The 27705-nt window shown below is 52.9% G+C and overlaps 10 protein-coding genes across 10 annotated transcripts, besides 16 other annotated features; 3 read left to right on the top strand and 7 right to left on the bottom strand.

Annotated features, from left to right (window-relative positions):
* Window positions 1–565: 565 nt before the first annotated feature.
* Window positions 566–934, top strand: EKO05_0001354 (uncharacterized protein; the record flags this gene model as incomplete). The annotated part of the gene is made up of 2 exons (XM_038937588.1): window positions 566–637; window positions 695–934. 2 exons carry the CDS (start codon window positions 566–568, stop codon window positions 932–934), a joined length of 312 nt encoding a protein of 103 aa, XP_038802112.1.
* A 304-nt stretch (window positions 935–1238) lies between these two features.
* EKO05_0001353 (uncharacterized protein) lies at window positions 1239–1841 on the bottom strand (the record flags this gene model as incomplete). Its single annotated transcript, XM_038937291.1, has 3 exons — window positions 1239–1382; window positions 1441–1563; window positions 1623–1841. 3 exons carry the CDS (start codon window positions 1839–1841, stop codon window positions 1239–1241), a joined length of 486 nt encoding a protein of 161 aa, XP_038802111.1.
* Window positions 1841–2012: a tandem repeat.
* Window positions 2013–2205: 193 nt separating this feature from the next.
* Window positions 2206–2250: a tandem repeat.
* Window positions 2251–2287: 37 nt separating this feature from the next.
* On the top strand, window positions 2288–2773 carry EKO05_0001352 (uncharacterized protein; the record flags this gene model as incomplete). The annotated part of the gene is made up of 3 exons (XM_059635653.1): window positions 2288–2293; window positions 2342–2382; window positions 2539–2773. The coding sequence occupies 3 exons, from the start codon at window positions 2288–2290 to the stop codon at window positions 2771–2773; spliced, it is 282 nt and encodes a 93-aa protein (XP_059491636.1).
* Window positions 2433–2490: a tandem repeat.
* Window positions 2774–2817: 44 nt separating the features above from the next.
* Window positions 2818–2857: a tandem repeat.
* Window positions 2858–3044: 187 nt separating this feature from the next.
* Window positions 3045–6317, bottom strand: EKO05_0001351 (uncharacterized protein; the record flags this gene model as incomplete). The annotated part of the gene is made up of 1 exon (XM_038944955.1): window positions 3045–6317. One exon carries the CDS (start codon window positions 6315–6317, stop codon window positions 3045–3047), a length of 3273 nt encoding a protein of 1090 aa, XP_038802109.1.
* A 140-nt stretch (window positions 6318–6457) lies between these two features.
* Window positions 6458–6504: a tandem repeat.
* Window positions 6505–8714: 2210 nt separating this feature from the next.
* Window positions 8715–9392, bottom strand: EKO05_0001350 (uncharacterized protein; the record flags this gene model as incomplete). The annotated part of the gene is made up of 2 exons (XM_038937662.1): window positions 8715–9004; window positions 9068–9392. 2 exons carry the CDS (start codon window positions 9390–9392, stop codon window positions 8715–8717), a joined length of 615 nt encoding a protein of 204 aa, XP_038802108.1.
* A 125-nt stretch (window positions 9393–9517) lies between these two features.
* Window positions 9518–9579: a dispersed repeat.
* An 89-nt stretch (window positions 9580–9668) lies between these two features.
* Window positions 9669–9713: a mobile genetic element.
* A 6-nt stretch (window positions 9714–9719) lies between these two features.
* Window positions 9720–10085: a dispersed repeat.
* Window positions 10085–10335: a mobile genetic element.
* Window positions 10336–10826: 491 nt separating this feature from the next.
* EKO05_0001349 (uncharacterized protein) lies at window positions 10827–11829 on the bottom strand (the record flags this gene model as incomplete). Its single annotated transcript, XM_038937350.1, has 2 exons — window positions 10827–11705; window positions 11755–11829. The coding sequence occupies 2 exons, from the start codon at window positions 11827–11829 to the stop codon at window positions 10827–10829; spliced, it is 954 nt and encodes a 317-aa protein (XP_038802107.1).
* Window positions 11327–13475: a mobile genetic element.
* Window positions 12538–13913, bottom strand: EKO05_0001348 (uncharacterized protein; the record flags this gene model as incomplete). The annotated part of the gene is made up of 2 exons (XM_038937510.1): window positions 12538–13262; window positions 13319–13913. 2 exons carry the CDS (start codon window positions 13911–13913, stop codon window positions 12538–12540), a joined length of 1320 nt encoding a protein of 439 aa, XP_038802106.1.
* A 785-nt stretch (window positions 13914–14698) lies between these two features.
* EKO05_0001347 (uncharacterized protein) lies at window positions 14699–15379 on the top strand (the record flags this gene model as incomplete). Its single annotated transcript, XM_038944954.1, has 1 exon — window positions 14699–15379. The coding sequence occupies one exon, from the start codon at window positions 14699–14701 to the stop codon at window positions 15377–15379; it is 681 nt and encodes a 226-aa protein (XP_038802105.1).
* Window positions 15380–15751: 372 nt separating this feature from the next.
* Window positions 15752–18014, bottom strand: EKO05_0001346 (Pumilio y domain member 6; the record flags this gene model as incomplete). Its single annotated transcript, XM_038937420.1, has 3 exons — window positions 15752–17198; window positions 17256–17613; window positions 17666–18014. The coding sequence occupies 3 exons, from the start codon at window positions 18012–18014 to the stop codon at window positions 15752–15754; spliced, it is 2154 nt and encodes a 717-aa protein (XP_038802104.1).
* Window positions 18015–22100: 4086 nt separating this feature from the next.
* On the bottom strand, window positions 22101–23653 carry EKO05_0001345 (uncharacterized protein; the record flags this gene model as incomplete). The annotated part of the gene is made up of 4 exons (XM_059635652.1): window positions 22101–22873; window positions 22925–23462; window positions 23514–23531; window positions 23585–23653. The coding sequence occupies 4 exons, from the start codon at window positions 23651–23653 to the stop codon at window positions 22101–22103; spliced, it is 1398 nt and encodes a 465-aa protein (XP_059491635.1).
* Window positions 23654–24309: 656 nt separating this feature from the next.
* Window positions 24310–24369: a tandem repeat.
* A 566-nt stretch (window positions 24370–24935) lies between these two features.
* Window positions 24936–24970: a tandem repeat.
* A 327-nt stretch (window positions 24971–25297) lies between these two features.
* Window positions 25298–25330: a tandem repeat.
* Window positions 25331–25376: a tandem repeat.
* Window positions 25377–25444: 68 nt separating this feature from the next.
* Window positions 25445–26721: a mobile genetic element.
* Window positions 26722–27276: a mobile genetic element.
* Window positions 27277–27705: the final 429 nt, after the last annotated feature.

Raw genomic sequence — 27705 nt, 5'->3', positions numbered from 1 at the left:
TATGTAAATGTATACTAGCCGTTCTATGGCTGCTTGGGGTCGGACGTTGGAGCGATCCTTGCTCGGCCAAGGCAACGTACATTTAGCCGCACTGTAGAAAGTATAAATATATGAATCTCGCTTCTCTGCGCTCTCGACGAATGCCTTCCACTTGCAGCTGTGGCACCGAGGAGAGTACTGAAAAGTACTGTCCTATCATCCAGGCCCTGACTTGACCAAGACGAGGTGTGAGCCAGAACCATGGTGTGGGAATAGGTATTGTTGCCAAGTCTAGACCACCGAAACGCAGCGGCATGTGCTTACTATGGCTACTATAGCTACCGCTTACCATGTTTAGCGTGCTACACCAGCCAGTCAGAGCTCTCAGGCGGCATGGCTTGGGTAGAATGACTCCGCTTTACCCATACTCCCTTACCTATTCATGAGCCTAGGATCTCAAGGCATGGTGGAAGGGTAAGAGCCACGAGGTATATGAGCTGTGTCGATTCCCCCCCCATTTGCTAACATCAATCTGCCAACAAGTCCACCAACCGAAGAATCAACCGTCCAAATCTTGCTGTCTATCATGCGCTTCACTATCTTTGTAGCCGCTGCTTTGACAGCTTTGGTCCAGGCGCTTCCCATGGCTGAGCCAGCGGTATGTCTGCACCCTCTGCCCTATCCACGTCAGGACCCAACACTAACGCCTCCCCAGGCTCAGCTCGTAGACAGCAAGCCAGGATCCACGATCGAACTGGGCAAGCCGTCGACCGCCGTCACCTGGGGTCGACGCGACCTTGTCGAGGTCAAGCCAGGATCGACCATCGAGCTGGGTAAACCATCGACCGTCGTTACCTGGGGCAAGCGTGATCTGGTGTTGAAACCAAGCCAATCCAAGGATACTATCGAGCTGTCGCCGCCTTCGACGATCATCACCTGGGGTGAAAGGGACTAGAGGTTTGAGCCAAGCCAGCCAGGGGGTACGATTGAGCTGGGTAAGCCGAGCACGGAAGTGACTTGGGGCAAAGAGTAGGAGTTAAATGATGGAGTGGGTGTGGGTGTAGGTGTCGCAAAATTTGTATGCAATTGATGCTTCGTTCCCTCGCCGCCTTTCTTGATCAGACTGCGTGTCTGTGCATGGCTCATTCCATGCCATCCCCCCAGTACAGCAAGCTTTCCCACTTCACAGCTCTTCAAGTGGTCGCCAACTTGCGCTCCACCTCCTTTGCATGGGCTTGCCCGGGCTCGACTAGGCTCGACTAGGCTCGTCGTACTTCCCAGACCAGATTCGTGATGCTGACCTCGTCGCTCGCCTTCTCGTCATACTCGAACCATTCGCCCTCGTGCAGCTCAATGTTTTCAAACTTGGTGCCCGAGTCTTCCCCCTTGGCGAGCCATTCGCCCTGTTGCTCGTCAGTCAGCGTGTGAAGCGTGTGTGTGTATACAGACACAGGCACATACGTCTGGCTTGAACTCGACGAATTCCAGCCCTCGGCAGTCGAACTCGAGTATGTTCATCATCTTGGGCGGGTCTGTCCGCTCGTACGCGGCTGGGGCGGCCTTGATGTTGGCCGAGTGTTCACGCTGGGTAGTTTGTCAGCGTCTTGGAGCAGGAGCACGGGACGACGACGAGTGAGCGAGACCTTACAGTTCTTGCACCTCCAGACAAAGTTGGCCTCGCCTTTGCTGCCGCTGACTTCGTTCTGCTCGAAGCGGCTGACCGAGACCCAGTTGGGGTGGGTCTCGCGACAGGAGGTGCATTGCACTTTAAAGGTGTAGTAGAAGGGCGCGTCTTCGGTGTCGAGGGGGCGCAGGTCGGTGACGCCGTTCAGTTCGGCCTTGAGGGCTAGTGCGAGCACCATGTTGTGTGCTGTCGTTGTTGTTTCTGTTGTTATTGATGTTGTTCTTGATGTTGTTCTTGTTGTTGTTCTTGTTGCTGTTCTTGTTGTGTTGTTGTTGTTGTTGTTGTTGTTGTTGTTGTTGTTGTTGTCGTTGTTGTCGTTGTTGTCGTTGTTGTCGTTGTTGTCGTTGTTATTGCTTTGTCTTGTGCTGGCGACGGTAAATATTCTGCAATGCCCGCGTCTGGCTGTGCTGCTATTGTTGTTTTTCTTGTGCCGTCGACTGCGATGTTCTGTATGCCGTGAATGATGCTCACAGTGGGGCGTCGTGCAATCAGACCGGCCAATCGGCGGCTCGGAAAAAAGTCCGGCGTCCGCCTTGGAGGTGCGAGATGCGAGATGCGCGACCGACTCGCGCTCGAGACTCCAGACTGCCTCGACGAGCTCGACACACGTCCCCGTCGCAAAACATGGCTGTAAGTGTGCCTGCCACGCCCACCGCGCGCAATGCTAACCGCCTCCAGGCCGTCGCCCCCTTCAACCCCCGACCGCTGCTCCAGAGCCTGTACGTCGCCCGAGGCCCAGCACCTCACACTTCACACTTCACACTCCACCCCTCGCACCTCGCACCTCGCACCTCGCACCGCGCACCGCGCACCGCGCGCCTCACACCCAGCATACCGGCTGCACCCCCCTCTCACTCACTACTGACAAGCTGCAGCGTCGACAAAGACATCGTCGTGCGCCTCAAGTGGGGCGAGACCGAGTACAAGGGCAGACTCGTCTCCGTCGACCTCTACATGAACATCCAGCTCTCCAACACGGAGGAATTCGTCAATGGCGTCAGCTCAGGCACACTCGGCCAGGTCCTGATACGCTGCAACAACGTCCTGTGGATTGGCCAGGCCGACAGCGTCGAGCCCAAGGCGACCAAGGACACGGCCATGAGCGGTTGATGTCGCCGTCGACTCGTGGTGGAAGATATGACCTGATCAGCAAGGAGCGAACGAGCGAACGAGCAGACGAGCGAACGAGCAACGCTACGACTGGGAAGAAGGACACGAAACGCTGACCCCCCGCCCTTGACGGTGGGTGCGACTGCGTGGTTTGGCACAAGACGACTGACGACTCGACCCCCTTACAAGACGCCCATACGGCGCAAGTCGAGAACACACTTGCATGGACATCGAACTCTGATTCGATCACTATATAGACGCCGCCGCTGTGCTATTCCATCTCTTCCACAACCATCCTCGCCCTGCCCTGTCTCTCCTGCCTGCCCCCCACCTCGGGCCTCACCGTGAGACCTCTCAGCCCACCCTCCAGCCCGAGATCTGGACCCAACCTCACGCCCTCGTCTCTCATCCTATACAACTTCTTCATCTGCAGCGTCTCCAACCCCTCCATCACACTCTCTGCATGGTCTCTCACAAGCTCATCCCCATCCCCGTCCTTTGTCCATCTCAGCACCCTCTCCACCTCGTCCTGCTGCCTCACACCAAGACCCACGTCGCTGTGCCTCCCAGCACCCAATTGCTCATCCAGCGCCCGCAGAAGCCCCATAACAACCAGGACCGCCGCACGTCGCAAGAGGAAGAATGCCTCAGCCGTCTCCATGGTTAGGATCAACAGCACAATCTGCAATCCCGCATCAATTGTCGCTTGTCCCACAAATTGCATTCTCTTCTCGAATATCGTGCCAAGTATACTCATCGCGCTCGCTCGTATACGCACATCCTCTTCCATACCTTTGCCTTCCCATCCCTTGACAATCTTGCTCAACGCTTCATAGTCGGAACGGTCAGCAGCCCAGGTTTTTTCGTCGGCTTCAAAAACATTGGGCACCGGACCGCCCCAGGCCGCCTCTTCTTCTTCCTGCTGCTGCACAATCTGCAGAGAAATGGCCTGCCGCAAGCTTTGCGTCTTTTGCCTTTGGCCCCTGCGTGAGGCTATAGATAGACACGCCGACGCGATTCGTTGCAAGCTTGTGTGCTTGATCTCCCTATCCGAGCTGCTTTGCCAGAAGTCGTTGTCGAGGATCACGCTGTTCAGCACTTCACCCACGCGGAGGCGGTAGTCGAGTGCTTCTTGGAGTGCTTGCTCCTTCTCTTCTGTCATGCGCCCTTTCGACAACTTGAAACTGCGCTCGTCGACATCGAGGAGTGCCTCCACCAAGATGTTGATCACGGGGTGTGGGGTGCGGAGGGCAAGAGCGACGAGGACGGGCATGGCAGCGGTGTGAACGTAAGATTCTGCATCGGCAAGCGAGGCGGATAGCACAAGGTAGGTTGTCAAGGGAACGTCGATGACGGGAAAAGAGTATGTGTTTTGAATAACCTTGAGAAGCGTAGAGAGCCCCCAGGTGCGGTTTGGTGCTTCAGGCGAGGTGAGCTCTTGTAGCGCTTCTTTCAGCACAATGCGGTGTTCGGCCAGAGCGTCGACATTGGCTCGGCTTGGATCTGAGCTTGGCGCTGTAGATGTGAGCAGTTGCAAGAGGCTGCTCGCTGAATTCACAATGACGGGCGAGACCAGCCCTTCGTGCGAATGATGCACCAAGTACTGCAAGTGCCCAGTAACCTGCAAAAGCAGAGCATCGTTCAAACAGATTCGCTCAAAGTCAGGCGCTGCTACCAGCGTGTTGAGGATGCTTATGGCAAAGGAAACGAGGTCCTCGTCTGCTGTGTCGCCTTTGCTGGCTTTATCTCCAGGTCCTGACTTGGCCGTGACTATGCTGCCCAAATTTGCTCTACTTGGCTTGTGGGACTTTGACCGCTGTTCGAACTTGACGCGGTGATCGGAGGTGTAGTTCTGAAGTATTTGACTCACAAGCTCAATGATTTGCTGTGGCGACCTTGCAAAGCTGTCTTTGAATTTCGAGGCCAATGCTTCTGACAGCTTTGCGTCTGTGAAGGCACTGAGTGGATCGTGCTCGGTTTCAAGAAGCACTGTCGCCTTGCTGTTCTGATTGGGACACAACCAGCGCTTTGTCACCTGGAGGAAGATGAGCCCTGCGATATCGTCCGAAACCCCAGCATCTGCAAGTAGTGTGACGAGAAGATCGACCCGTCCCGTAAGGTCGCCGATGTGTGAGAGGATAGCATCGATCTCTCCAGCGCCACCGGCACCTACATCTTGTCGCATTCGAATTTCAATGCCACCCTTTGTGCCTGGCCCAAAAGTCCAGTCAGAATTTCCATCCCAGAACAGGTTGGTAGCAACCCTGTCCATCTGCTTCGGGTCGCATGCAACAGTTATATATCTAGATATTATGCGACGTGGTAGATCACCCCAAACTTTGTCGAGCGACCGCTTCGATCGAGCATAGTTGAGCAATGCCCAAAGCGGAAGCAGAACAGGGCCGACAAGTCTACTGATGAGACCCGCATGTGAGTACGATGTTGTGATGACTGAAAGCCTCTGCAAACCCAACAGCAAGTCTTGGTCGGGTACAACGACTCGGTCTTGGGTGCTGTTTCGCGACACCGCTGTTGCAGTGCCTTCAGGGGAAATGATTTCAAGGATTGGCTGCGCGAAAAGCTTCCATCCAACAGTGCCCGGTGCACCAGTGGCTTTCTTACAGAGGATTCCCCCTGCGATAATTTGGCCTGCAGCTCTGCTTAATTCTCTCCCTTCGTCTCCATCTAGAAGACTCCAAAGCTGGGGTGCTAGTTGTCGAATCCACTCATCTTGATTTGTTTCTCTTGGCGGCGAGACCAGCAATTTGGAAGCCTGGGTCACAGCCTCCAAGGGTATCGGAACCCGTGACTGTGGACCAGACGCATCCCTTGGGATCTGCGTATTTTTGGACAGATATGAGATCGAGAGGAACTCGATAACATGTCGGACCCCATGAGGGCGGGTAGGAACCGCTGCAAGCTCTGCTGCCATCCGGGGCTTCAGCCATGCTGGGAGCGGTTGCTGGAGAAAAGTTGTGAGTAGTGGCAGCAGGCGCGAGATCGGACTACAAGCAAGCAGATCGTTGTAAGCTGGCTCGAATATGGAGTGAGATTGCTGAGTACGCTGGGGGGCAAACGCAAGTTCTGCGAGGGCAGAGATGATGTCAGGAAGTGATCGCTGAGCGATGAGAGGCTGCAGGCCCGTTCCTTCCCTTTGTCTCAGTATAGAAAGCAGTGATGATAGAGTCTCTGATAAGAGCCCTTCATGTTGACGCGAAGACACCGTGAATGTTGCCACCAGGACGGATCGAGGGCGCTGACTGAACGCAACACCCGAGGAGAGATATGGGAGGATCCCGAGTGATATAGTAAGATCTAGCAATCCATATACAACACCGGCAAGAGAAACATCGTAGGGGGCGTCGGGATCTGCGGCCAAGTCTGCGGTGTTGATAGCCTGCAGGTGTTCTATAGCCTGACGGACCAGCGCGACAGTGTCGTAGTTTTTTTCGCCACTACGTTGCGTACCGTTTTTCGCGTCCGCGTCTACGAAGGGCCCGACGAAGTTTGCAGCGGCATCTATCGCTTGCTCGACAGCTCCCATAACGTTACAGTTGGTGTTGAGATGTTAGTTGTGGTAACGCAAGGAGCTGTGGGGGATGTGCTGTTTACTTGGAAGCCCACGTGATGCTGCAGGTGCACTAGCGCTGTCGCGTCCACGTCGTGCTGGTCGCTCTTGTCGCCCAACACAACACAACACTGTTCTCGACAAACAATCACCACACAACGCATCTCATTCTCTCCAGTCGTTGTCTGCTTCAACCGAAGTCATGACAAAATCGATCCCGGCAACAGCACCTGACAATGCCCCGGATGGTGGGAGCGTCGCGCAAGTCATCTTCGGCTCCAAACCTTCTCTCGCTTTCTACAAGCTCGATTGCATGTCACTCTCCATACAGTTACCGATGTTTGTCTTCCATTTGGAATGCGGTTCGCTGCGCCTCACACGGTTTGTATGGCCCTCACGCGCCAGAGGCTCTCAAACCAGCTTCATGGTGTTGGGTTGTGCTAGCTGTGCGAGGAGGGCATGCTCGGATCTTAACCCTAATCATCTTTCGGTGTTCACCGCTCAAGGCGCGGTGTAGAGTTTTGCGGTTACGTCGCCGACCTTTCGACCGGCCTTGGTCGCTTGACATGTCACCCTGAGTGAGTGTTCTGAGACTACGCGCTAAAGAGAGGCTCGAGGTACGGGAGCTTCGGCTCAAATTGGTTTGTCATGTGCCTGTTGGGGCGTTAAAGTTCTACCCAAGAACCACGTCGACACTCTCATCCGTACAACAGACTCTGGTCAAGAAGGACAACTCTCAGGCTTCTATGGTCACATAGGTTGGAGTAATCCAGTGGAAGATGTCCGACACCTCAAACGAGGACTGTCTTCGGGATCTGAAACATGCCAGAGCTCTGTTCTCATTCTTTGCTCGTTCTCACAAAGGGAGCTGCCACACCGAGTACCAACATCAAAAGCGTGTCCCTACGACCTCTCGAAGCCACCCATGGGCACAGGTAGAGCACGGATGTTGCGAACAAGCCTGACACACAGATATGCCAGCCTGTTCGGCTTCGGCCGTCGCAAGATCCACTCGTCGGAAAGGCGCAAGCCCAGCGAGGTCTCAATGCGTCTCAGGTTGGTATTGTCTCTCTATGGCAATCCGTCACGCTCTGGAGCCGAAACCCTGGGATTGCTTGGGTACGTACGAGGGTTATTGTCTTTGTTGGACACGATCAGCAGTGCTAGTATCTTGTGTTGACTACATCGCATTGTAACACGGCTTCGGCAATGCTTCCCGCGCATCTTTCCGACAAGGACGTAGGTCCTACCTGGATTGCCACCCACCTACGCTGTCCGAAGAGCTGTTGAGTCCGTGTCGCGGTTTCGCAATCCGACATTTGTCACATACAAGTGTGATGTCCGACCAGTCGCATCAATCGTCGAGAAGTACGTTCAACGTATGTTATTCAACGAGCGTCTACCTTCTCCCCGAGCAAGCCATACTTGCAGTGGTTATTATTGCGGTTTTTGATGATGTATTTTGTCCGCGTACCAGTGCCCTCTGGCTCATCACAGACTGGAGAGGAATCAAAAACTTGTCTCAGAGAGTCATGCCAACACATACAGAGAGAAGCTCTTGTGCAGGCTTGCCCAGGATCCTAGTGCCGAAGATGGGTTCGTGCGATGTTTCTGCAATCTGGGTTAGGGTGCCGTTTACGGGGTCGGAGTCATGATGAGGTGCAGAATCCAGCGACGCTCGATGGGGTACTGACGCGGCTTCTTCTCAAGCATCACTGATTGCGTGAACCTTGACTTGGACAGCTTCAATCGAACCTCTGAGAAACGGCTGCTACCCAGAAGTATCGAGCAATCGAGACGTTTTCCGTCAGATTTACCAACGGCTGTACGTGGCGAGATATGATCATGTGCGCATTGCATCATAAACGTCTTTGAGAGTGGGACCTCTTAAAAGCGAGGCTCAAGGCCTAGGCCTGTCCACGATCATTGTCTGCAGCGTTTGATCTGTCTCTGCATGCTGCATGCTGTTCTGGGCTTGATGGTTCGCCACGTCGTACTCTTGCGAAATGCTTTTGGTCGGAACTCGGGAGTTTGATTGAGGCAATGCCAGGAACAGTTATTCATACAATCAGTGAAGTATACGAGGGTGCCTGTGGTGACTGGTGGTCTGTAGGTGGTTCTCAAAGCTGTCCCAGACGCTGGGACGGCACATTTTTATAAGTTCCCTTCTTGACTGGAACTGCTTACTACGCTAACTGATGCAGTTGTTGACCATTACACAGCACTTGTGTGCTCGCGCGCGTGGTGGCTAGGTGTTAACGAAACTCGTGGAGGACAAAGCCGGGCTTGAGGACAGAATTAGATTTCTTGTACTAGGTTGGTCTCTTTATTGTACTAAGGGGTACTTGGATCACCTGCGCAAACTGCATACATCTATAGATCCTCTGGCGGCTGTGTGACTTTTGTTAAATGGTCACCATTCAGCTCCTTCATGATCTTGCCGAGACCCTCGTGGCTGTAGTCTTTCTCGTTCCACATATCTTTGTGATATCTCACCTTCCCATTCTGATCCAGTGTTAACGTGACCAGGCTGTTCACCTTCTTAGCAATAGGCATTGGCTTTGGCGTGTATTCTTGTTGCAGTTTGAAGATGATTTCATCCTGCTTTGACGACACAACCTGGGTCTTAATGGTCCTAGTGGACTTCATGATCTTCGGAATACCTGGGTGATGCATTAGTGACTGAGTGAAAGACATTGTGGTCTTCAGTTTTAGCAAACACATACCGTACCACTGGCCAGCGATCTTGTATCGTGTATCGCAGTAACTCCATGGATCGTCATAAATGGCTTCCTCGGCGTAGACCATCATGTCTTCTTTACTCGCGCTGCCTGAGTACAAGTTGCATATCGCCTGCACAATCTTCTCTCTCTCCGCGTTGAGCTGCATGGACTGCTCCGGGTACGGTTCGTAGTCCACGCCTGATGATGAGTTCTTCGATGGATCGGGATTCTGAGTAAGGGCTACCGGATCTGGACACTTCTCGAACTCGTTCTCCAATACCGAAGCGCGCGTTTCCTTGCTGGAGCTGCTGGTGATTGGGATTGACATCTCTAATATAAACTCCGCAAATTAAAAGTGTTTAGAAAGGGATCATGGGTAAAGTCAGGCAGCTCTACAACTAGAGAGCGTATCCAAGTCGTGACGTCAAGGCCGATTGCCGGAGTTAAACAACGAGGCATCATGTCATCGGACCATGAGACTTGGGGAGCAGACCACTGACTATCCTTATTTAGGCCCTAGCTTTCGCTCAATTAAACAAACTCACAACGTGTTTAGAACACAGTATTAAATAACCTAAGAAGAACAATGTTTTTTAAAAATGCTTAACGTACCCCACGGGCGAGTCGCTCACCGAGCGAGTCGCTCACTCCACACTGGATTCCTGAGCCTAGCTCGGGTCTGTAACTGTTGGTGTTGGATCTGTCCAACACCTACTGTTCTGTGCTGTGCTTTGGGCCTGGCCCGGTATGTGACTGCTTGGTGCTTGCTGGAACTGTCCTGCAAATACTGTATTGCGACTGCGCAAAAAGACATAATAAAGGAGATGCTGTTTTTACGTACTGTTTATTAGTGTCCTATTAAGTACTTAATCTGTAGTAGCCTTAACCTTCCTAAGGTTAAGACTGTAGGTGTTTAAGTTGCATATTGGTTGCTATTTTGTAGGTAAGAGTATTGCTTAATGTAAGAAGGTGGATACATTAGATACTAAGCCCTAATAGCTTGCTGAGATTATCTAATATATGTAAAGAGTGTACAAGGCGATCACGAGGGAGGATAGGGTTGAAGAGGATAGCAGGTGTATTGAGGTACGAAGTATGTAGTGACGAGACGAATCGCTGGTGTATCAGCGATAACCTCCGACACGACACCTTTGTATAGTCCGGGCTGACTAGCCCCATGGTAGCTCGCCAAGACTGGCAGAGGTACCTCCGGGCCCAGCGCCTGACACATACGTTAATTAATAGGGTTCTACTTTAAAGCTTACACTATTAGAGGTATTACACTAAGATTATATTATAAAAGAGTTATTTAAGTTATCTAAGAAGCTTTAAAAGGGTAAGGATGCAGGTAGCTGAAATTTCAGTGTGCTTCTGCTAACAATTTAAGTCTAGTTGTATAATCCCGCCTTAGCTGGCACTTAGTTACGGGGTGTACCTAGTCCTTTAAAAACAACCTATACCTGGTCGTATACTCTACTTACAAGACATAAGGGCCAACAGCACTACGGACCGGGGTCTGGTGTTTGGGCGTTGGACTGTGTTTCAAGACGATTGTTGAGGCTGCGAGGGCTATGGGCGGGCGGACGTAGGCCAACAGCCGTGTCTTCGAAGAAAAATGTTGTCAAGTTTATGAAGCCTTGAGCTCATGTACTGTGTAAAATCACGTCCCGCATTTTTCTCCTTTATGCTCCCGTTTTGAACACACAACAAGTGATTTGCAAGACTCATCTCTCGATAATCCCACATCAATCAGCGTACTTGCTTACTTTCGAAACAGACTGTTAGTGCTGCTGCCCACCAAAGGGTTCGGTTGAAATTCCATGTCGTTTACAAAAAGCGGCGCTGTATCGTCATCCACCCTGCTTGGTGGCATCCTGGTTTCGCCCCTGATGACTTCGATAGTGCTGATAAACGGCATCACCAGCAACAACAAAGGAAGTAACTGACCGTAACTCCATGACTTCTCGCTGGGCCCAGTGAGATTTAGTGTCTTAGGTGGGCTGCCAAAGGCCTGGGACTCCATGATCACACGGACGGTCGCTCCAACACCCATAGTCAATAGTGCGAACAACCCTACGACCTGGACAGATTTGAGCCATGCCGGATTGGCGCGATTGTGTAGGTACCATGTTGACAAGACGAAGACGACGGCTTGAGCGGTAATGACAGCGATAGTCCCAACAATGCTAAGCGCGGCGTTGGGCGAGCTACCACGACTTTCGACCTCCCACACACAAGCGATCGGTAGTCGTGGTTCCACGTTCTTTAATACTGTCTGCAGAATAAAGATACCGGATAGAACGCCAAGGAACAGGTTGATAAGCATGAAGAATTGCCTCAGCCATCTCAGCACCCAATCACGCCTGAAGTCGTTTACAAGCGCAAGCAGAGTCGCAAGGTTTGTTGCCGTCGAAAGCAGCGAAAGAAGCCAGATGATGAAGAAGTGGTACGGCACCATCGATTGCATTTTTGCCAGACCTATTGACTGAATGCCAATACCCGTAACGATCTGCTGATCAGATAGAGACTGCAGTAGCTTACGGCATACTGGCGCAGAAGTCGACTTGCGCAGGCCGAGGACGATGATGATAGCGCTGAGGAACAAGGAGATGAAGTTGGTGATGATGAATGAAAGCAATGTCTGTGGCTTTGTTAGTATAGTCTTCATATCAACCAAGGAGGCGGCTTACGCCAGCACCTGCAACGCCCGCATCAGTCTGCACCGATTCTGGCACAAAAGAACAATTCCCGATAGCGTTAAACATTTGTGAGACTGGAATGTTGATCGACAGCACGTAGAGAAGAAGGGGCTCGTAAACGCCGTATGGGCGAGAAGTGTTGCGGTCGCAGACGCGCCAAAGAAGGTAAGATAGTGATACTTATAAATGAAAGTGAAGAAGGTGCGCACAGCCTCTTCTATGTCATCGTCCAGCAGGGTTTCACATCTGATTTAAGGTAGTTTGGCGAGCAAGGAGCAGGGCAAGATCGTGCTAGCAAATCAAGGGGTGAAATCGCAGATCGACGATTAACATTGGCCAGCGATGGTGGACCCTGACTGAATGTTTACCGCCGGCCTCTCAACCTGCAACACAGCGAAACGCACTGATATCCATTCAGACAGCGAAGCCGAATTGTTCAAGAGGTCAGCGAACCTGATCCAAATGTATCCAAACACATTCAATGGACTTGCTACTAGTTAGAATAGCAACACACTGTCTTCTTCTGAGTGGAATGGCTGAGACAGCGGTTTTCTGCTTGTACTTCGGCACTCTTTATAGCTTCGTATGTATTGCATTGTAAACCTGCATTGTGAACCCAACGTCGTCTACGGAAGTATTGTACGTAAACATAGAGATTATAAAAGTGAGGCATCAGTATACTTTTCGGTCTTCAAAGTACAGAATTATCAAGTCAACCAGCCAACATACTGGTGCTATGCTCGATTTTCACGTTACCCTCACCCTTGAAGAATGCTAGACAGCATGCCCACCCTGTGTATGCGGCACATATGGCTCGTTCGCCGTTGTACCATCGCCCCGACCCCTCATCCCGTCGCGTCTCTCCATCTCAATGATTCCATCCTGGCTCGTCGCCTCCGCCGAGTAACCTTGGTAATGAGCACCAGTCACGCCATCATCAACACGTGCACCGTTCCTCGGTATCTCACTTTTACCAACCCTGCTCCAACCCTCGGTCCCAACGTAACTGCCCACCCCAACACCAATACCCCATGCACGCTGATAGCTCCTCGGGCCCCAAGCCCACCCCGCTCCACGTGTGATGGGCAGATGGTACCAGCGGAACGAGAACCATGCTGTTGTGATGCCGATCAAACTCCCAAAAATTAGGTCGAAACCGAAGTGCCTGAAGTCGGTGAACCGTGTGCTTGCAACATAGATCGCCGTCCCAACCGGTGTCAGGATCAAAACGAGTGTGTACACGGGTGGCGCTGCCGACTGATAGCGAATTGGTACTACGGTATCATTCTCGGTGTATCCGGAGGTGGACAGTGTGGACTCCTGCTTGTGAACGGGGAGGATCGAGCGGTCGGTCGAGCCGCGCGACTTGAGATTGGAGGGGGTGACGGCGGACGTATAGGCTGTATTGGTCGAGAAAGGGCGAGGTGCGAGGAAGGGGATCGCAACCGAGAACTTGGATGCAAGAAACAACGTCAGGTAGAGCAGACCTGCCCAAGAGACTGGTTGATCTTAGCAGCTGTAACAGAGGTCGGCAAGAAAAGAAGGGTGAACATACAGCTGGCGTGGCCACTGGGAAAGGATTTGAACCCATCCTTCATGATGTCTTCGTCTGTGCTGGTACATATGGCATCAGTCACCAAGACCCATGCTGCATTAAACTCGGCGCCAACGATGTCGTTGATTGCCGTCTCTTGAAGACGGCTGAGGTCTGGTTGGCAGCGCGAAAGTAGATCAGGTCGCGGCTTTCCAAATAACAGCTTCATGCCCTGGGTAATCATGAAGGCAGTCGCAAGAGACAGCGCAAGACCCATCCAACCTGTGTTCCATTCCCATAGCTTTCTCCTCCAGATGAGCGATTTGGGCGTGCCACGGCTGGCCGTCGGTCCTGGTACAAATACAATACACACGAGGAAGATAACGGCTGCAGGAATGACGAGTCCAATGACAGCCATGAGCCATGTTGGAATGGTCTCGTGATTCTCAAAGGGATACGATATATCGAGGTTGACGGGCGAAAAGGGTCGTTTGAAGGGCGTCAGGAACTCCCAGCCTGCACCGACAGCGGCAATGGCGATGATGCAAATCCAGTCGAAGATGTACGACAGTACAAGTCGTACTGACGGTATGCTGAGGCTTCTGACGGTCGGCATTCTGCACTGTGTTGTACACGGTGGTGTGACTACAACAACTGCGAGGTGGAAAGACAGCAAGGGCGAAACGAGCGCGCACAGCGCAAAGGGATCCAAGACGCTTAAAGAGATGAGCGCATAGGGCTTGGCTGAGTGTAGCAAGGCTTGAAGGGCCGATCTATGGTCGCACTTTGTGATGACTCTGGATAATCAACGACGGCCACAGGTTGACGTGTTGCGTCGACCAGGTGAAGAAGGGATGATACAGAGATGGTAGCAGTAGACTGCAAAGCTGGAAGATTAGGCAGACGAAATATGGCGCCTGGTCACTGATGAAGGGCACACGACCAGCGCCAAGCACGCGTATTACGTTTGGCTGAGGCTGTGTCCCTGAGAGCTCCGTATGGTGTCGACGCCCGCTGGACTCTGGGCACGTCTCAGCTGCTAGCCGCCCCGACGGCGTTGCAGGGGCGTAACGAGAGCCAACAGCTGCGGCGTCCTAGTTTTTGCCGCAGCCAACACCTGTCTGTGCTCCTGGGCTGTTGACGAGGCAGGTCACGTGGGGTCACAAAGGGTCTCTTCAGCAATTGTTCTGTGTTGATCATGGCGAACATCAGCCTTGGGTCGGTCTCCCTTCCGGCAACGGCGGGGCTTGGCACGCGCCTAGAAATGTGTGAATTCTCCGCCGACGTCATGTTGAATTGTGCGAGGGAAGGAAGAAGCGCTGCAACTGCCAGCAAGCAGTGCGATCACACGGGCCCAGCACAGATACGCCCCTTTACAACACGCCCGCACTCGCGCTCAACATGGCGCTCCCGACACCGACTATCGATCTCCTCCTAAACCTCATCGACACGCGCCCCCAGTCCATCCTTCAGTCGCTTGCTCAACACCCCCAGCTTGCCTCAGCCCGCGATGCGCACGGCTACTCGCTCGTCCACGCCGCCGCCTCGTACAACCAGCTCAGCGTCTTGCGCGAGCTGGTCCAGAAGTACTCGGTAGACGTCAACCTCCTCGACGAAGACGGTGAAACTGCACTGTTTGCGACAGAGAGCACAGATGTTGCAAAATGCCTAGTCGAAGAGCTGGGCGCCGACGTGAGCATCAGGAATGCAGAGGGCAGGACGGCAGAGGAGAAGATTGGGGAAGAGGAAGGCGAGGGGCATGAGGTCTATCAGTTCTTAATGGCCTTGAGGACGGATGGTGAGCCCGCGAGTGCTGGAACGTTAGCCACGAATGGTGTGCATCCTCCTCCTCCTCCACTACCACTGCCAAACGGCGTGCAGATCAACATGGGAACCATGGCAGAGGATGCTGTTGGCGAGGCGCCCGATCCAGAGATCAGGCGAAGGATAGATGAGCTGGCGGCACGAGAAGATTTCCAAACGGACGAAGTGCAGCAGCAATTGAGGGAGCTCATCCAAGAAGTCGTCACGGGTATGGGTGCGGAGCAGGGCGAGCGGAACGTGAGGCAGAGGACGGATTAAAAGCGCCATGGCTGGCAGTACAGCAGAAGAAGTCGATGCAGAAACATGGTGGTCAGACAGAACGACCCAAGGGAGGAAGAGATGTACGAGGAAGATCAAGGCCTTGTGTTTGGTCAATCTCCTCAGACCCCACTGATCCGCCGGAATACAAGATGGTGTCAACTCTTTAGTAAGGACAACACGTGCAATCAGATATTGCGTGTGCAGCCACGATGCTTCGTCAGGCGTCTGATGCATCATCCATGTCACCACGTCCAGAAGGCTTGCCACAATTGACAACCAGATGTGCTAGTACAAAAAAGTCCTGGGTATCACAAGTTGAAGCTTTTGCCCTATCGAGATAACTCCTGTTCGACGCCACATGCCTTGAGTCTACAACTTCTCAAGCAATATCCTCGCGCCAGCATTACCCCTGGGCGCATCTTCCTTCTTCTCGCCCTTCTTCCCCTTTTTAACCTTCGCATCTGCATCCTTGCTCTTTGCTGGCCCTGCAGCAGTCTCCAGCTTCTTCTTGTCCTTCTTCAGTGCCTTCAGCACCTCGTTCTTCTTCTCGAAAGCCTCGGCTTCAGTCAACGCAACAATAACAAACGATCCTTCGCCGGTGGCCCAATCAACGACGTTATCCTTGATCTCTGCCCAGAGCATGTCCGCGAACCCAAGCGCTGGAGTGACAGGCACGACCTTCTTGGCCTGGGGGTCAAACTTGCCGCCTTGGACAAGCGTTTTGAGCATGTTCTTACCGTGACTGGTGGCCTTGCTGTCGCCAGCACTGGCCGGCAGCGAAGAGCCAAGAATCGACTGCGACAGGCGCGCAACCTCAGCAAGCGCCTCTTTGCGTGTCTTTGGTTCGACTTCCGGCGCCCCAACAAGGATCTCACCCATAAATTGCAGACCGAATGTAAAGGATGCAAAATCCGCGGCACGTGCGGTAATGGCGTTGAGGAGCTGGGCCTCTATGCTCTTGGTGACCTCCTGGAGACGAGTGTTGGGGTCCTTTTTGGAGGTTGTTTGCCGGATTGTGTAGATTTCTGTAAGACGCTCGCGTGTGCTGTCGTCTAGGAACCACTTGGCATCAGCGGCGAAGGGGTAAAGAAGAACCGTGCGGGCGCGTGCGTCGTTGCAAAGATTTAGGACCTTCTCGGCGAGGGTGTCGTTGCTTGGGAGAAGTTCGCTGTATATCGACTTGGAAGATAACTTGGTGTCATCTGTAACGGCCAAGGCGGCAAGGAGAACATGGTGCGCATGTTGGTCGAAGGCCATGGTCTCGATTGTGTCCTTGTAAGGTCTCAGGAATAACTTTCGGTCCTTTGCTGAGCCGTATGCGAAGCAAAGTGATACGAGTCGAGAGCCAGACTTTGTGAATGCTAGGTTCTTCATCAAGTCAACGTTGTCGGCCTCTTCTCCCTCCTTGAGGGTTGGGTCAGGTTTGAGGTGCTCCAAGAAATCGTTCGCTTGCTCTGTGCCTGGTTCGCAGACAAGAAAGTACTGCAACATGGCGTCGTGCAGCATGGTGAAGCCGTTGAGCTTCTTCTGAATCAGAGAATTGATCTGGTTCTCGAGGTAACTCATGATGGGCTTTCTCTTCTCCGGTGACTCTTCAAGGATGGTTGCCAGGTCTGCACTGTCTGTGCCCTGCGGCCCAAGGCCCTTGATGGAGAATTCTGCACCATACCACTCGCGCAAAAGGCGGTTCTTCTGCTCTTGTGTGGCAACTGCTCTGTAGATATCATCCAAGATCCATGCTGCCTCGGGGTGGTTGATCATGCGCTTGACGTGTCCGTAGAACTCGGTGATGATCAGGTCGCGAATCTCTGGGTCACTATAGCTTTGTCAGTCACCAGTCAACACAACGTCAATCTGTACTTGATGAACTCACCCCTTTTCGACCAGCTTGGCGATCAAGAACTTGGAGTATTTGCCCTCAGACAACACCTTGAACTCGCCCTTGAGTTCGCGCGCAATCATTCTTCTCTGCTCCATGGTGGAGTACTTGATTGCTGTCTGGATGACTCGTACGGAGTCGTGCTTGAAGACGAAGTCCTTGACGCGGCCGGTGATGATCTCAAAGAGCTCCTTGACAAGTTCTTTCCTCTCGTCCTTGTCGACGTGCGACTTGAGACGCAGCTTCTCCCACAGCTTCTTGGAACGCTCGATAACGTCGGCGTTCGGCTTGGCGTTTTTGCGTTCTTTGGCAAGGGCCTTTTGCTTTGCGTGTGCTTCGCGCGAGTTGCTGGCTGCGATTGGGTGAGTCGAGGATTGCGGAGACACAGGAGGCTGGTTGCTTACCATGCATGTCGGCCAGCTTGGACGAAATCTCCTTGGGCGTCTCGTACTTGGACTTCTTCTTCTTTTCCGTGGGCTCGTCTTCTGCTTTGCGCTTCTGCGTCTTGGACTTTGGCTGCTCTTCCGAGTCGCTGTCGGCCATGTCAACGTCCGGGTTGGCGGAAAAGCCGCCGTAGCTGTTGTCCTGCTCGCTGGTGTCGGATTCTTCGAGGGCTTCAGCAACCTTGTGGCTTTTCTTCACAGGCTTGACAGCATGCTTGGACTCGCCCTTGGACGACTTCTTCTCCAACTTGTCCTTCTTACTTTTCGCCGACACAGCAGCTGCCGCAGAGTCGCGCTTGATTCCGGCCATGTTGCTGCGTTTTCGTGGATCTGTCGTTCGGCAAGGCGTATGCTTCGTCACAGAACTTTTTGATGGAATACGCGCTAGTGACTAGCATGTGGGGCACCATCTCCGTCTCTGTATGGACCGCCATCAATACAGCATCATTACAGCCTCAGAGCAAAGTCTGTAGCGGCGCACTCATCATGAGCTACCTCAAACGACCGGTACAGGTCTGGGCTCTGGGAACGAATATTTCGGTACTGGTGGCTAAAGTGTGCTCCAGCCTTGAACTCACTGTTCACTGAAAGCAAACATAGGACACGCACGCTTCAGCAACCTCGTCTACATGCTCCTTTTCTAGCTTCACTTGCAGCTGCTCCAGTCTCTATATATTGAAGTGATTCACCGAGGCTAAACGTCACATTCTGTTATGCTCATTAGGACGGCAGGTCTGCCCCAGAGTATGAGGTCTGTATCGAGGTTCTCTTACCCATGTCTCCTGCGTCTGCTTGTCAGGTCATCATCTGACGGCACGTTCCAGGTGTCTATATTCTTGATTTTTTCAACATTGAACTGCGCTTAATTCCGCTGTAAGGCTGCGTTTTTGACGTTTGAGCGACGCCAATCTGTGAAAGCTCTCCTCCTGCTTCCTACATCAACTCCTATTGGTGACAGACCCTCAAGGAGTGTATTTGCTTTCCACACCAGCTGCTGCCAAATCAGCTTCTTTCGTGTCAGCTTCAGCCCCAACTGATGGCCGGCCTTCGACTTCGGCTCCTGCAAGCACCGAGTCAACTACTGCCGCGTCTTCCTCAAACTCCAGTTACAGCTAGGTCATTAGACAAGGCTTCGCAAACTTCTGGGTTTACTTTGCCTAACATTGTCACTATCTGAAAGTCGCACATGGGGTATTTGACAGATCACCAGCTGTGCTACATTTAACGCCCAGGCAGTCTTCAGCTGCCGGCTCGTTTGTGATCCGAGATTTCCCGATTCGTCTGCTGGTCAGTCCAGTGCTGTTACTTCTGTTGCTGGTGAATAGCTTCCCACCGTGATCAACCTCGCCCTTCTACTGCTAGCTACTCACAAGCAATAAGCCACAATCTATCGGTCAAGGTAGCGAGATGAGAAGCTAAGGTGGTGGGTGAGGATGCTGTGATAGCAAGGGGTAGAAGTATAACGTGAAGTGTCAAGAGTAAGGTCAGCAAAAGGGACAAGATCAGTCTAACCGCGACGAGTTCGGCAACTAGCAGGGCTATAGCAAGTTTGGTCATGGGCATGCAGGTGATGACAAGGACAAGGCGTTATTCAAGAATGGAAAGATGATACAAAGGGTCAAAGAAGGAATGACCAATAGAGCTCAAGCATCGCCAATGAACAAGTGCAAGGTGGTGGCTTCAAGAGCGACACGAAAATCGAGAAATCGACGTAACAACTGTGCACACAAGGCACATCCAGGGTGTTAGTGAGCTGTCTGTCACACATGGCGAACTACCTCTCTGACTCTTATGATCGATATGTTGTTTATTTTAAAATCGGCGTTGTTGGTCACACGTCTCCTCGCGCAAAGTTGCAGTGTAAATTTAGTCGTCAACACAACCAACGGTTTTTACTTCATTTACAGCAGGTTCCGTCATTTCTTGACCAGTGGGTGCATCCTTCTTCAGTGCCCATGTTCACCCTTGAACAACGACGGTTGCGTTTCCAAGAAGCCCTCATGTTCTCGCACATGAGCTAATTAACCTGCTGCGTTTCGGATTAATGATGGTTCTGCACAACTCCGTCCATGGCTTCACTATACGCAGGTCTTTATGGCCGTCCCTGTGCTCGGCGTTCCGCCTGCAGACGCACGGCAATTCGGGACCTCTTCAAAGCGTGCGCAATCTTCTCCGTGCTGCCCGTCATAACGCGCTCGTGCAACTAGAACGACAGACGACTGGGGTCCAGTCCTACATACACCCTTGAACTGTGTTGTATGTAGGCCTACTCGCCCTGACGCTCGATGCAGTGCAGATGCAGTCAAGCTTTCAACTCGAACCACTTTGCTCCACCCTCAACATCAGCGTCTCGCCTTGACAGCGCACAACATATACCCCGCTTTTGCCTCTTCCAAGCTTCGGGCGGAGAAGGCTGTGCAGATGACGTTGTCGCCTTGCTCGAACGGACAGGGAGATGCAGGCTTTGCGGTGTAAGGCGTGCAAAGTATACAAATTGTCGTGATGAATCATCTTTGTCGCTAGAGCGAGCATACGCCTCAATGACTACATGTCGGTACGTGTGTACAGCTATGGGTACTGCAGGTGCATGCATGGGCTGTTCAGACTTTGTGATGCTGTGAGACACCCTGTGCAGATCCAGCAAGGTTCGACTTGGAGCCAAAAGCAACGCTGGAGATGGACGAGGAAATGCATGCCCAGCTTCCTCCACTTTTTCAGGCAAGGCCGTACGTACTCGGTCGGTACCGACACATTCATCGGTCTGCAAGGCTGCACGCCACTTCAGCTCGCTGACGGTTTCCTTCCATCAATCCCTTGCCCCGATGGCAAGCAAGTGAGCTTCGCTTGCAAGTAAGAGGCGGGCGCAAGCACGCGGGCGCCCATGTCACAGAACCTACCCCACCGTACACCAACCGCAGGTGTGTTGTGTTTGACTTTGCGAGCGCCTTGCTTCTCTGCCAAGGTGATGTGCATCGTCTACGCTTGACGCGAAGCTTCTCATCTCCACGTTGACGCACCACACAAACGATGTATAACAGCGATGGCAGATTGAACTCCAATGCCACAGGGCCCCACCCTAGTCTGGGCCTCCCAATGCACACTGGTTGTAAGAAGATGGCCAGCGCTAGGCAAATTTCTTTATCGATTGTTGATGGGGCATCGAGAAACGAGGAGTCTTGGCGGGTCAGATGTGGAGATATTGGGTCGTGGCCAGTGAACCAGCGAACTGTGCCATGCGCGCCTTGCCGTGGCTTCCACCCGTGCTGTGCCTTGCTTCGCCGTAGTCGTGGCCGCGCTGTTTTCCTCCCGCTCGCCCGCCTCTACACCCAGTCTCGTTGTTCGATGTCAGACCTTGCGCGTCAGACTGCCAGCGAAGGACCTCAGTCCAAGCAACCGTTTGTTCTTCAGACGTCACAGCTCGTTGAGCGAAGTTCTCCGTACGATCGACCGACCATGTACAAGTAGTTCACCTTTTTTAGACATGGCGTCTCCTAGCATCGACCTGTTCTAGGACCAAGCATCGCTCACAAACACCGCCGGCAAAAGCAGGCGGCCCCAGGAACGCGCACGCTTTCATCGATTTTGAGTGGTCGCATTCCCGAGCACGGCAAGCCGATGGGTGGGGAGATGGCGCCGTCGAACGGCCTGGCAGCAGCATTTCCACAAGCGCTGACTCGGCCCACGGTACCGCTCTGACACCGGTCAGAACGCAACATGACTTGTCACCAATGGCTCCAGAACCTTAATTTTGCCTCGCTACTTGGCAACTTTTCCACGGAGAGCATAGAGACGCACAAACGACAGAGTGCGTAAGATGGCGTGGCTCGGTGCTAAGAAAGCCGAGGGTTAAGCTGCCCGAGCTGCAACGTAGGAACCCAAATCCTTGTTTCGGGCTTGTGCTTTGCCTTGGTAGTGAGGTTAGTGGTGCAACACTTGACAACTGATCAAGGACGGAAGTGCAGTGGGTGGAAGGTCTGTGGCAGGTAGATATGTATTGTGCATTCCTGTGTGCCGATGATGGAACGGCTATGTACTCATCATTATATCGTCAATTAAACCAATATGCTCTGTAACGCCGAAAATGGTGATTGGGTGCAGCCTTGTGCCCCTTTTGCGCGGCAGTCCAGTGCGCGCTCGTGACAGTAATGTTCTTAGTTAGCATACATGCAGCTAGTCAGGATGCAAGAAAAGCCCCCAAGATTCAGTCGGTTCATGGTAAAGACGCTCAGAAACTCCGATGCAGTGATAGATGCCAACGCATTCGGAGGCTTAGCGCAGAGTCCGGTCCGTGAAAGTGGTACAAAGCTGTACGGAAGACCCAAGATGGCGGTCGCGACGTGTACGCGATGACCCAGCGCCGTGGGACTCTGCTAGGAGGAGGGCCAAAGCAAGGAATTTAGACCTGCTCAGTGAAGGCAGACTTCCTGGACTCCCCAGACGAGCGACGCTTCTTTTGTAGCTTCTTTCCTGTGGATTGTCTCCTCTCACTCCTGTCTGTCATCTCCACTTCTTCGGGCGATGGTGTAGCGAATGTGCCTGGCTTCAGCACTTGAAAGCCAGAGTTGACGCTGCGTAGGACCTGAGATTCAGGACGCTGGTTGTTCTGCATTGTCTGAACTTCATAAGGAACCTCATCATAGGACGGCTGGTGCTGGGGCCCGCGGACTTGGTATGTGTCAGGGTAGTAGGGCGCGTTTGGTGCATACGACTCCTGAAGTGGGACACCGTGGCTAGTCTGATCCTGGTACTGGTACTGGTACTGAGGTTGCGAATCTAGGGCGTGACTGGACGCGTAGCCGGCGGCTTCCTCTTTCGGGTCAACGAGGGGAGGCAGAGGAGGAGAGGGTGTCTTCTGGGGCATGAAGTAGCTGACGCCGTTGTGCGTAGCAACCTGGTTGTCCGCCACGCTGGCCCACTCGCCGCTGCTACCTGGTTTGCGGACTCGTGGAGTAAGCTGTCCGGTCTCGGCGACGTGAGACATACGATGGCTCTGGAGAAGATCGAGGTCAGTGCGGGGGTCGATTGGGCTTGCGCCGGAAGCGGGCCTAATGTGTGCTGTCTCGTATGCACGGACGTCTTGCGAGATGGCCATGTAGTCGGACTCGTCGCTGGTGCGGCGGCTGGACTTCTTGGAGGAGCCGCTGGACTCTCCGGATTGGGCGTTGTGTGCTGGCGAGCCGATTAGCGTGCGTTTGAGCATTCCATCACGGCAAGACTCACGAGAAGGAGGTCCCGAGCGGGCCTGTTCAAGGTTCGGCATAGTGGTAGAGTTGCGAGCAAGGTTGGACTGGCTGTAGCGCGCGGACGAAGGGTCAGGACGATTGTTGTACACGTGGTCGGGTGGCGACGCAGAGCGCGAGTCGTTGGTAGGAAGCCTTTCGGCAGAAACGGCACGGTCGAAGGAGCTGGGTGCTGCAGAACTGCCACGGCTCGAGGCGTACGACATGTGAGGAAGCTCGAGCGCAGAGTTGTTGAAGCTGCGAGGCAGCCGGTTCTCGGAGATGATGGATGCACGGCTGCTACCAACCGGTGTGTTGGAGCGTGAGATCCAGACACCGTCGACTTCGATTCCGCTCTCGATGGCGCGGACACCGAATGGAATGTCGTCCTTCATCTCTTCTGCGTGCAGCTGCTGTACGGGCTGCGACTCTAGCATCTCGGGCGTGGCGGCCGTTTTGCCCTTGTCGACCTTTGTGTATTTGCGGAGCTTGCTGCGGTCGTAGTAGAGCTTACAGAAGCCAAGGAAGATGGTAACCACCTGCGATTGTCAGCAGAGCTTGGTGGTAAGAAGGGATGGGTGGGTTTATACAATTCCACAGGCCAAGACCTAGCACTCGTTAGCAAGAGGGACCGTTGTCGGTTGATAGTAGCGTCACTCACGAAAGTCATCTTCTGCCACAGTGCCCAGGACATGAAGAACTCGTTGCCGTCTGATTGACCGAAAGCCATGGTTGCGGTGGTAAGAATGTGAGAGGTAGGTGGTCAGGGTAAGAATAGTGGATGAAAGGCGTGAGAGGCAGGAAGGCACAATAAGACGTCGACGCTCGGCAGGAACAAGGCTAGTCACCAAGCACCCAACAAGGGAAGATGCAAAACAATGGCGAAGCCTTGTCAGCAACGGAGAAGAGGCTGGGCGCACTGTCAACGGGCGTCGGCGGGAGAGGGTCCAAATAGATGAGGATCGACGGTCGTGTGGATGGCAGCGAGCGTGGAAGCGTGGTCTCGAGAGCGAGCGGCTGAGGTTGTTCAGGCCAGGCTGGGGTACAAGGCGGGGGTTTTGAGGTCGAGGACCCTGGGAAGAGCAGCGCGGTAGTGGAAACGAGTGTGGAACGTCGAGTTGGCGAGCGAGGGAACGGGTGTCACTAGCGGACCCTACAGGTGTGCAACGAGGCAGGTAGCAGGACGCAGAAAGCGCGAGCACGACGGCTGGGTGTGTTTGTGCCGGTGGGTTGCGTCTGACTCGGGCTCTGGCTCTGAGGATAGTGGCTTTCCAAGAAGACGTGCTGGGGAGGTCTTGGAGTCTGGGAGAGGTCTGGGAGGGGATGGTCAAGAGAACGGGGCACAGTAAGCGCAAAGGCAAAGCACGGGGACAGCGGAGTTATATTGCACGCAGCACAGCAGCTCAACAGCAGCAGCAGCAGCAGCAGTAGTAAGACCAGCAGGAGATGCGCGCCCAACTGAGACCCGCGGCCTGTGCGCAGGAAACGACGGAAACTTTGCTACGGAGGGAAGACTTCTGCATCCTTGCGCTTCCATGGCGCGCTCCTTGGTGCCATGCCATGCCTGCGTCTCGTCTGCTGGCTTTGCGCCACCGCCGCGAGACAAGACAGGGGTTTGGCGCGTAGGCGGGGGGGGGAGCACAGGGGTACAGGGATGCAGGGGTACAGGGATGCAGGGAGGCAGGGAGGCAGGGATGCAGGGATGCAGCGAGGCAGCCAGGCAGCGAGGCAGGGGTCGGTGCATGCACGGGTGACGGCGGTACAGCCAAACCGCGCCCCGAAATAGACAATAATGATGATGGCGCGAGTGTTTGGGACGTCGACCGACTGTCGATCGGCACCGTGCGCGTTGAGGCGGTGCGTGGAGCCATGGCTGGCCAGCTGGCCAGTGATGCAGCGCGACGCCGCGACAAGCACGCCGTGTGACAGCGCATTCTCAGCGTCACCGTCGTCGTCGCTTGCAGCCCATCTCCTCTCGTCTCCTGGCGGCCGACATGGAGACTGAACACTGGTCGTTCATCGTTCATCGTTCATCATTCATCATTCACGGCCTTGGCCCCTGGCCCAGCCCGTAGCGAACGCCTCTGCCTTGTTTGCGGACGGCGAGCGTTGGCCAGGGCTGCACACAGACTCACAGAGACGCCAATCACCTTGCTCCACGCCCTGGGATTCCCTCCCCTCAAGCCTTTCACGCTTCCTGCCCGCCTTTCGACTGCACCTTGTTTCGTGAGCGTGTCGGTCACTACGTAGCGGCAGCCGTCATGGAACGGAATGCTTCGTCTCCATGGCGCCCGTGCCTGCTTATCGATTGCGAGTTGCCAAACCTACGCAAATTCTCGTCTCCACTCCTCTTGCACGGCTGCGGCTAGGTAGCCTACAAGCTACAAGCTACAAGCTACAAGCTACATGCTCCATGCTCCCTCCATGCTCCCTCCATGCTTCATGCTACATGCACAAGACTGTCAAGACTATACAGGCCTTTGTGCGCTCAACGTCGAATGATGTAATCAATGCTTCTCATAACGTGTTTCACCAGTAAGCGGCCAACACCAGTATCCAGCCAACCCCACCAAAACGCGTCAAACTTCTTTCATCCCAACTGTAATGGCTCAACCACAACGTACTTAAGCCTCCCTTACAGAGGGTAGATGCCTTCTTGCTGCCTCTGCTGTTAAATCAGGACGCGTTTAGTTAAAAAATAGGGCTGCTTTGCTCTACCAGGTGCCTCGTACAACGCTCCACCGCCGCCTCTAGGGTATTAAGTTAAAAGACGCAACAACGTCTGTTAACCTTAAGCTTAGCCCTGTTAAAGAGCAGTCCCTTACTTAGTAGATCTTAGACCTTAATTGTTATAGATTTCTACTCTAGATTATTAATGTGCAACAAATAGCAGACACTCTTCTTACTGCCTGCAGCTAAAATCCTCCTCCTCCTTTGCTAGGCAAGAACTGGGTAGCACGCTTTATTAAGCGCCAGCCAGAACTCTAGACAAAGTAGAATAGGAAATTCTATTTACAAAGGGCACGCTGTAAAGATCCTGTCAGGATTAGCGCGTGGTTCAGGCTGGTAGAGGAGACACGCCTTATATATAGGATACCTAATAAGGACATCTATAACTTTAATAAGACTAGGTTTATAATAGGTATTGCCTTAATGTCTAAGGTTATTACTAGCTCTAACACAGTTAGACGCGCTACAGTTGTTTAGCCAGGCAATTGCAAGTAGGTAATAATAATTAAGTGTGTTAACGCGTTAGGTTAGTCTATCCCACCCTTCCTTATACTAGCAGGGAAGCTCTACTAGGCCAGCTGGTATTAAGACCTCCCACCTGACTGGACTGTTGCTGTTAGTGACAACGGCTGGACAACAGATAAGCTAGGCCTTGACTAGGTGAAGCACTTTAACAGGCACACACAGACTTACTTATTAGGTGCTTGTTAGCTACTTATCCTTAACAGTTACAGCAGCTATACTATACCTAAGTTTAATTAGTACTATAAGAACAATATAATTATTACTCTCTATATGCCTCCTTACACCTTACACCTTCTCTAGCCACTAGATGTTAGCTGCTACTCTTCTCTTAAGGTAGTATATAGACATAAGGTGTCTAAGCTTGCCTACTAAAGCATCTTCTATGTTAATAAGCTTGACTTCCTATAGATGTACCTGAGGATTAGACTAACTACTCTATTAGAGAGCAATATTAAGGCTAGATTTCAAGTAACAGGGCTTATCCCATTTAATCTAGAGCGTGTCCTGTCATGCCTTACTGTTATTAGAACACTATTACTACTAGGGACAGCAGCAGGACCAGCAGGGCTGTAGACAGCAGAGACACTACGTACAGTTAACCAGCTTTAGTAGCAAGCTTACCTTATATAAGATCTCCTTAAGCGTTAGTTATAGAGTCTAACTAGTTAAGCTATATCCTAGCTTGTTAAGGGTTGTTAGCTTGTAATACAGTTAGTAACAATCTTAACTTAGGAGAATGCTAAGCTACGTGCTTTAAACTAATGCTAGTAATATAAGTGTTAAAAGCGTAGACAGTATATAGCACGTAGGGGAGTTCTATAGGTTAAGGAAGCTTAATTACTAGTCTTATAGGCTAATAATGTAGTTAAGGAGGAGGCCTAGGTTGACGCTGCCCTACAGCGTTAGCGAGCACTACTAACATGTAGCAAATGCCATATGTAAGGCTACAACAGGACTTAATATAGAGCTATCTAATCTATTATGCTTTAAAACCTTACTTAATTCAACTGCGTGGTTGTGGAGTAATTGCACGCCAAGTTAGGCTGGTTTTGGTGGGGTTGGCCGGATACTGGTGTTGGCCGCTTACTGGTGAAACACGTTAGTCAAAAGCTCACTACCGCACATCACCACACTCAACAATCAGGCGTGCAATCTCCCACTCGCTAATCAACGCCCCGAGACACTCCGCGTCCACAGGGCACCCGTTGGGCCCTTGGCTGCTCTCTGCCAAAAGGCTCCATGGCAGCTGTTACCTAATACACCAGAGAGTCATGCACACGACCCTTCACCCGTCACCTACGACCTGCCCACCCGTGTGTCCCACTCCGCCATCGTGATCCGAGTGCGCAAGACTTGCAACCTTCTCCACCATGATGGAAGCCCAGCGTGACGGCCCTGCTGTCCATGCTGCTGCTGACCACCGGAGCGGACCACATTCGAGTCCTTGCTGCCAGCACTCGGACCTGGCGAAAACGAAGCACTGCATGGGAACCGATATTGATGCCACCCAGCACAGCATTTGTGTAA

Source organism: Ascochyta rabiei, chromosome 2 (assembly GCF_004011695.2).
Source record: "Ascochyta rabiei chromosome 2, complete sequence".
Lineage (NCBI taxonomy): Eukaryota > Fungi > Ascomycota > Dothideomycetes > Pleosporales > Didymellaceae > Ascochyta > Ascochyta rabiei.
This window is presented reverse-complemented; position numbering and strand designations above follow the sequence as displayed.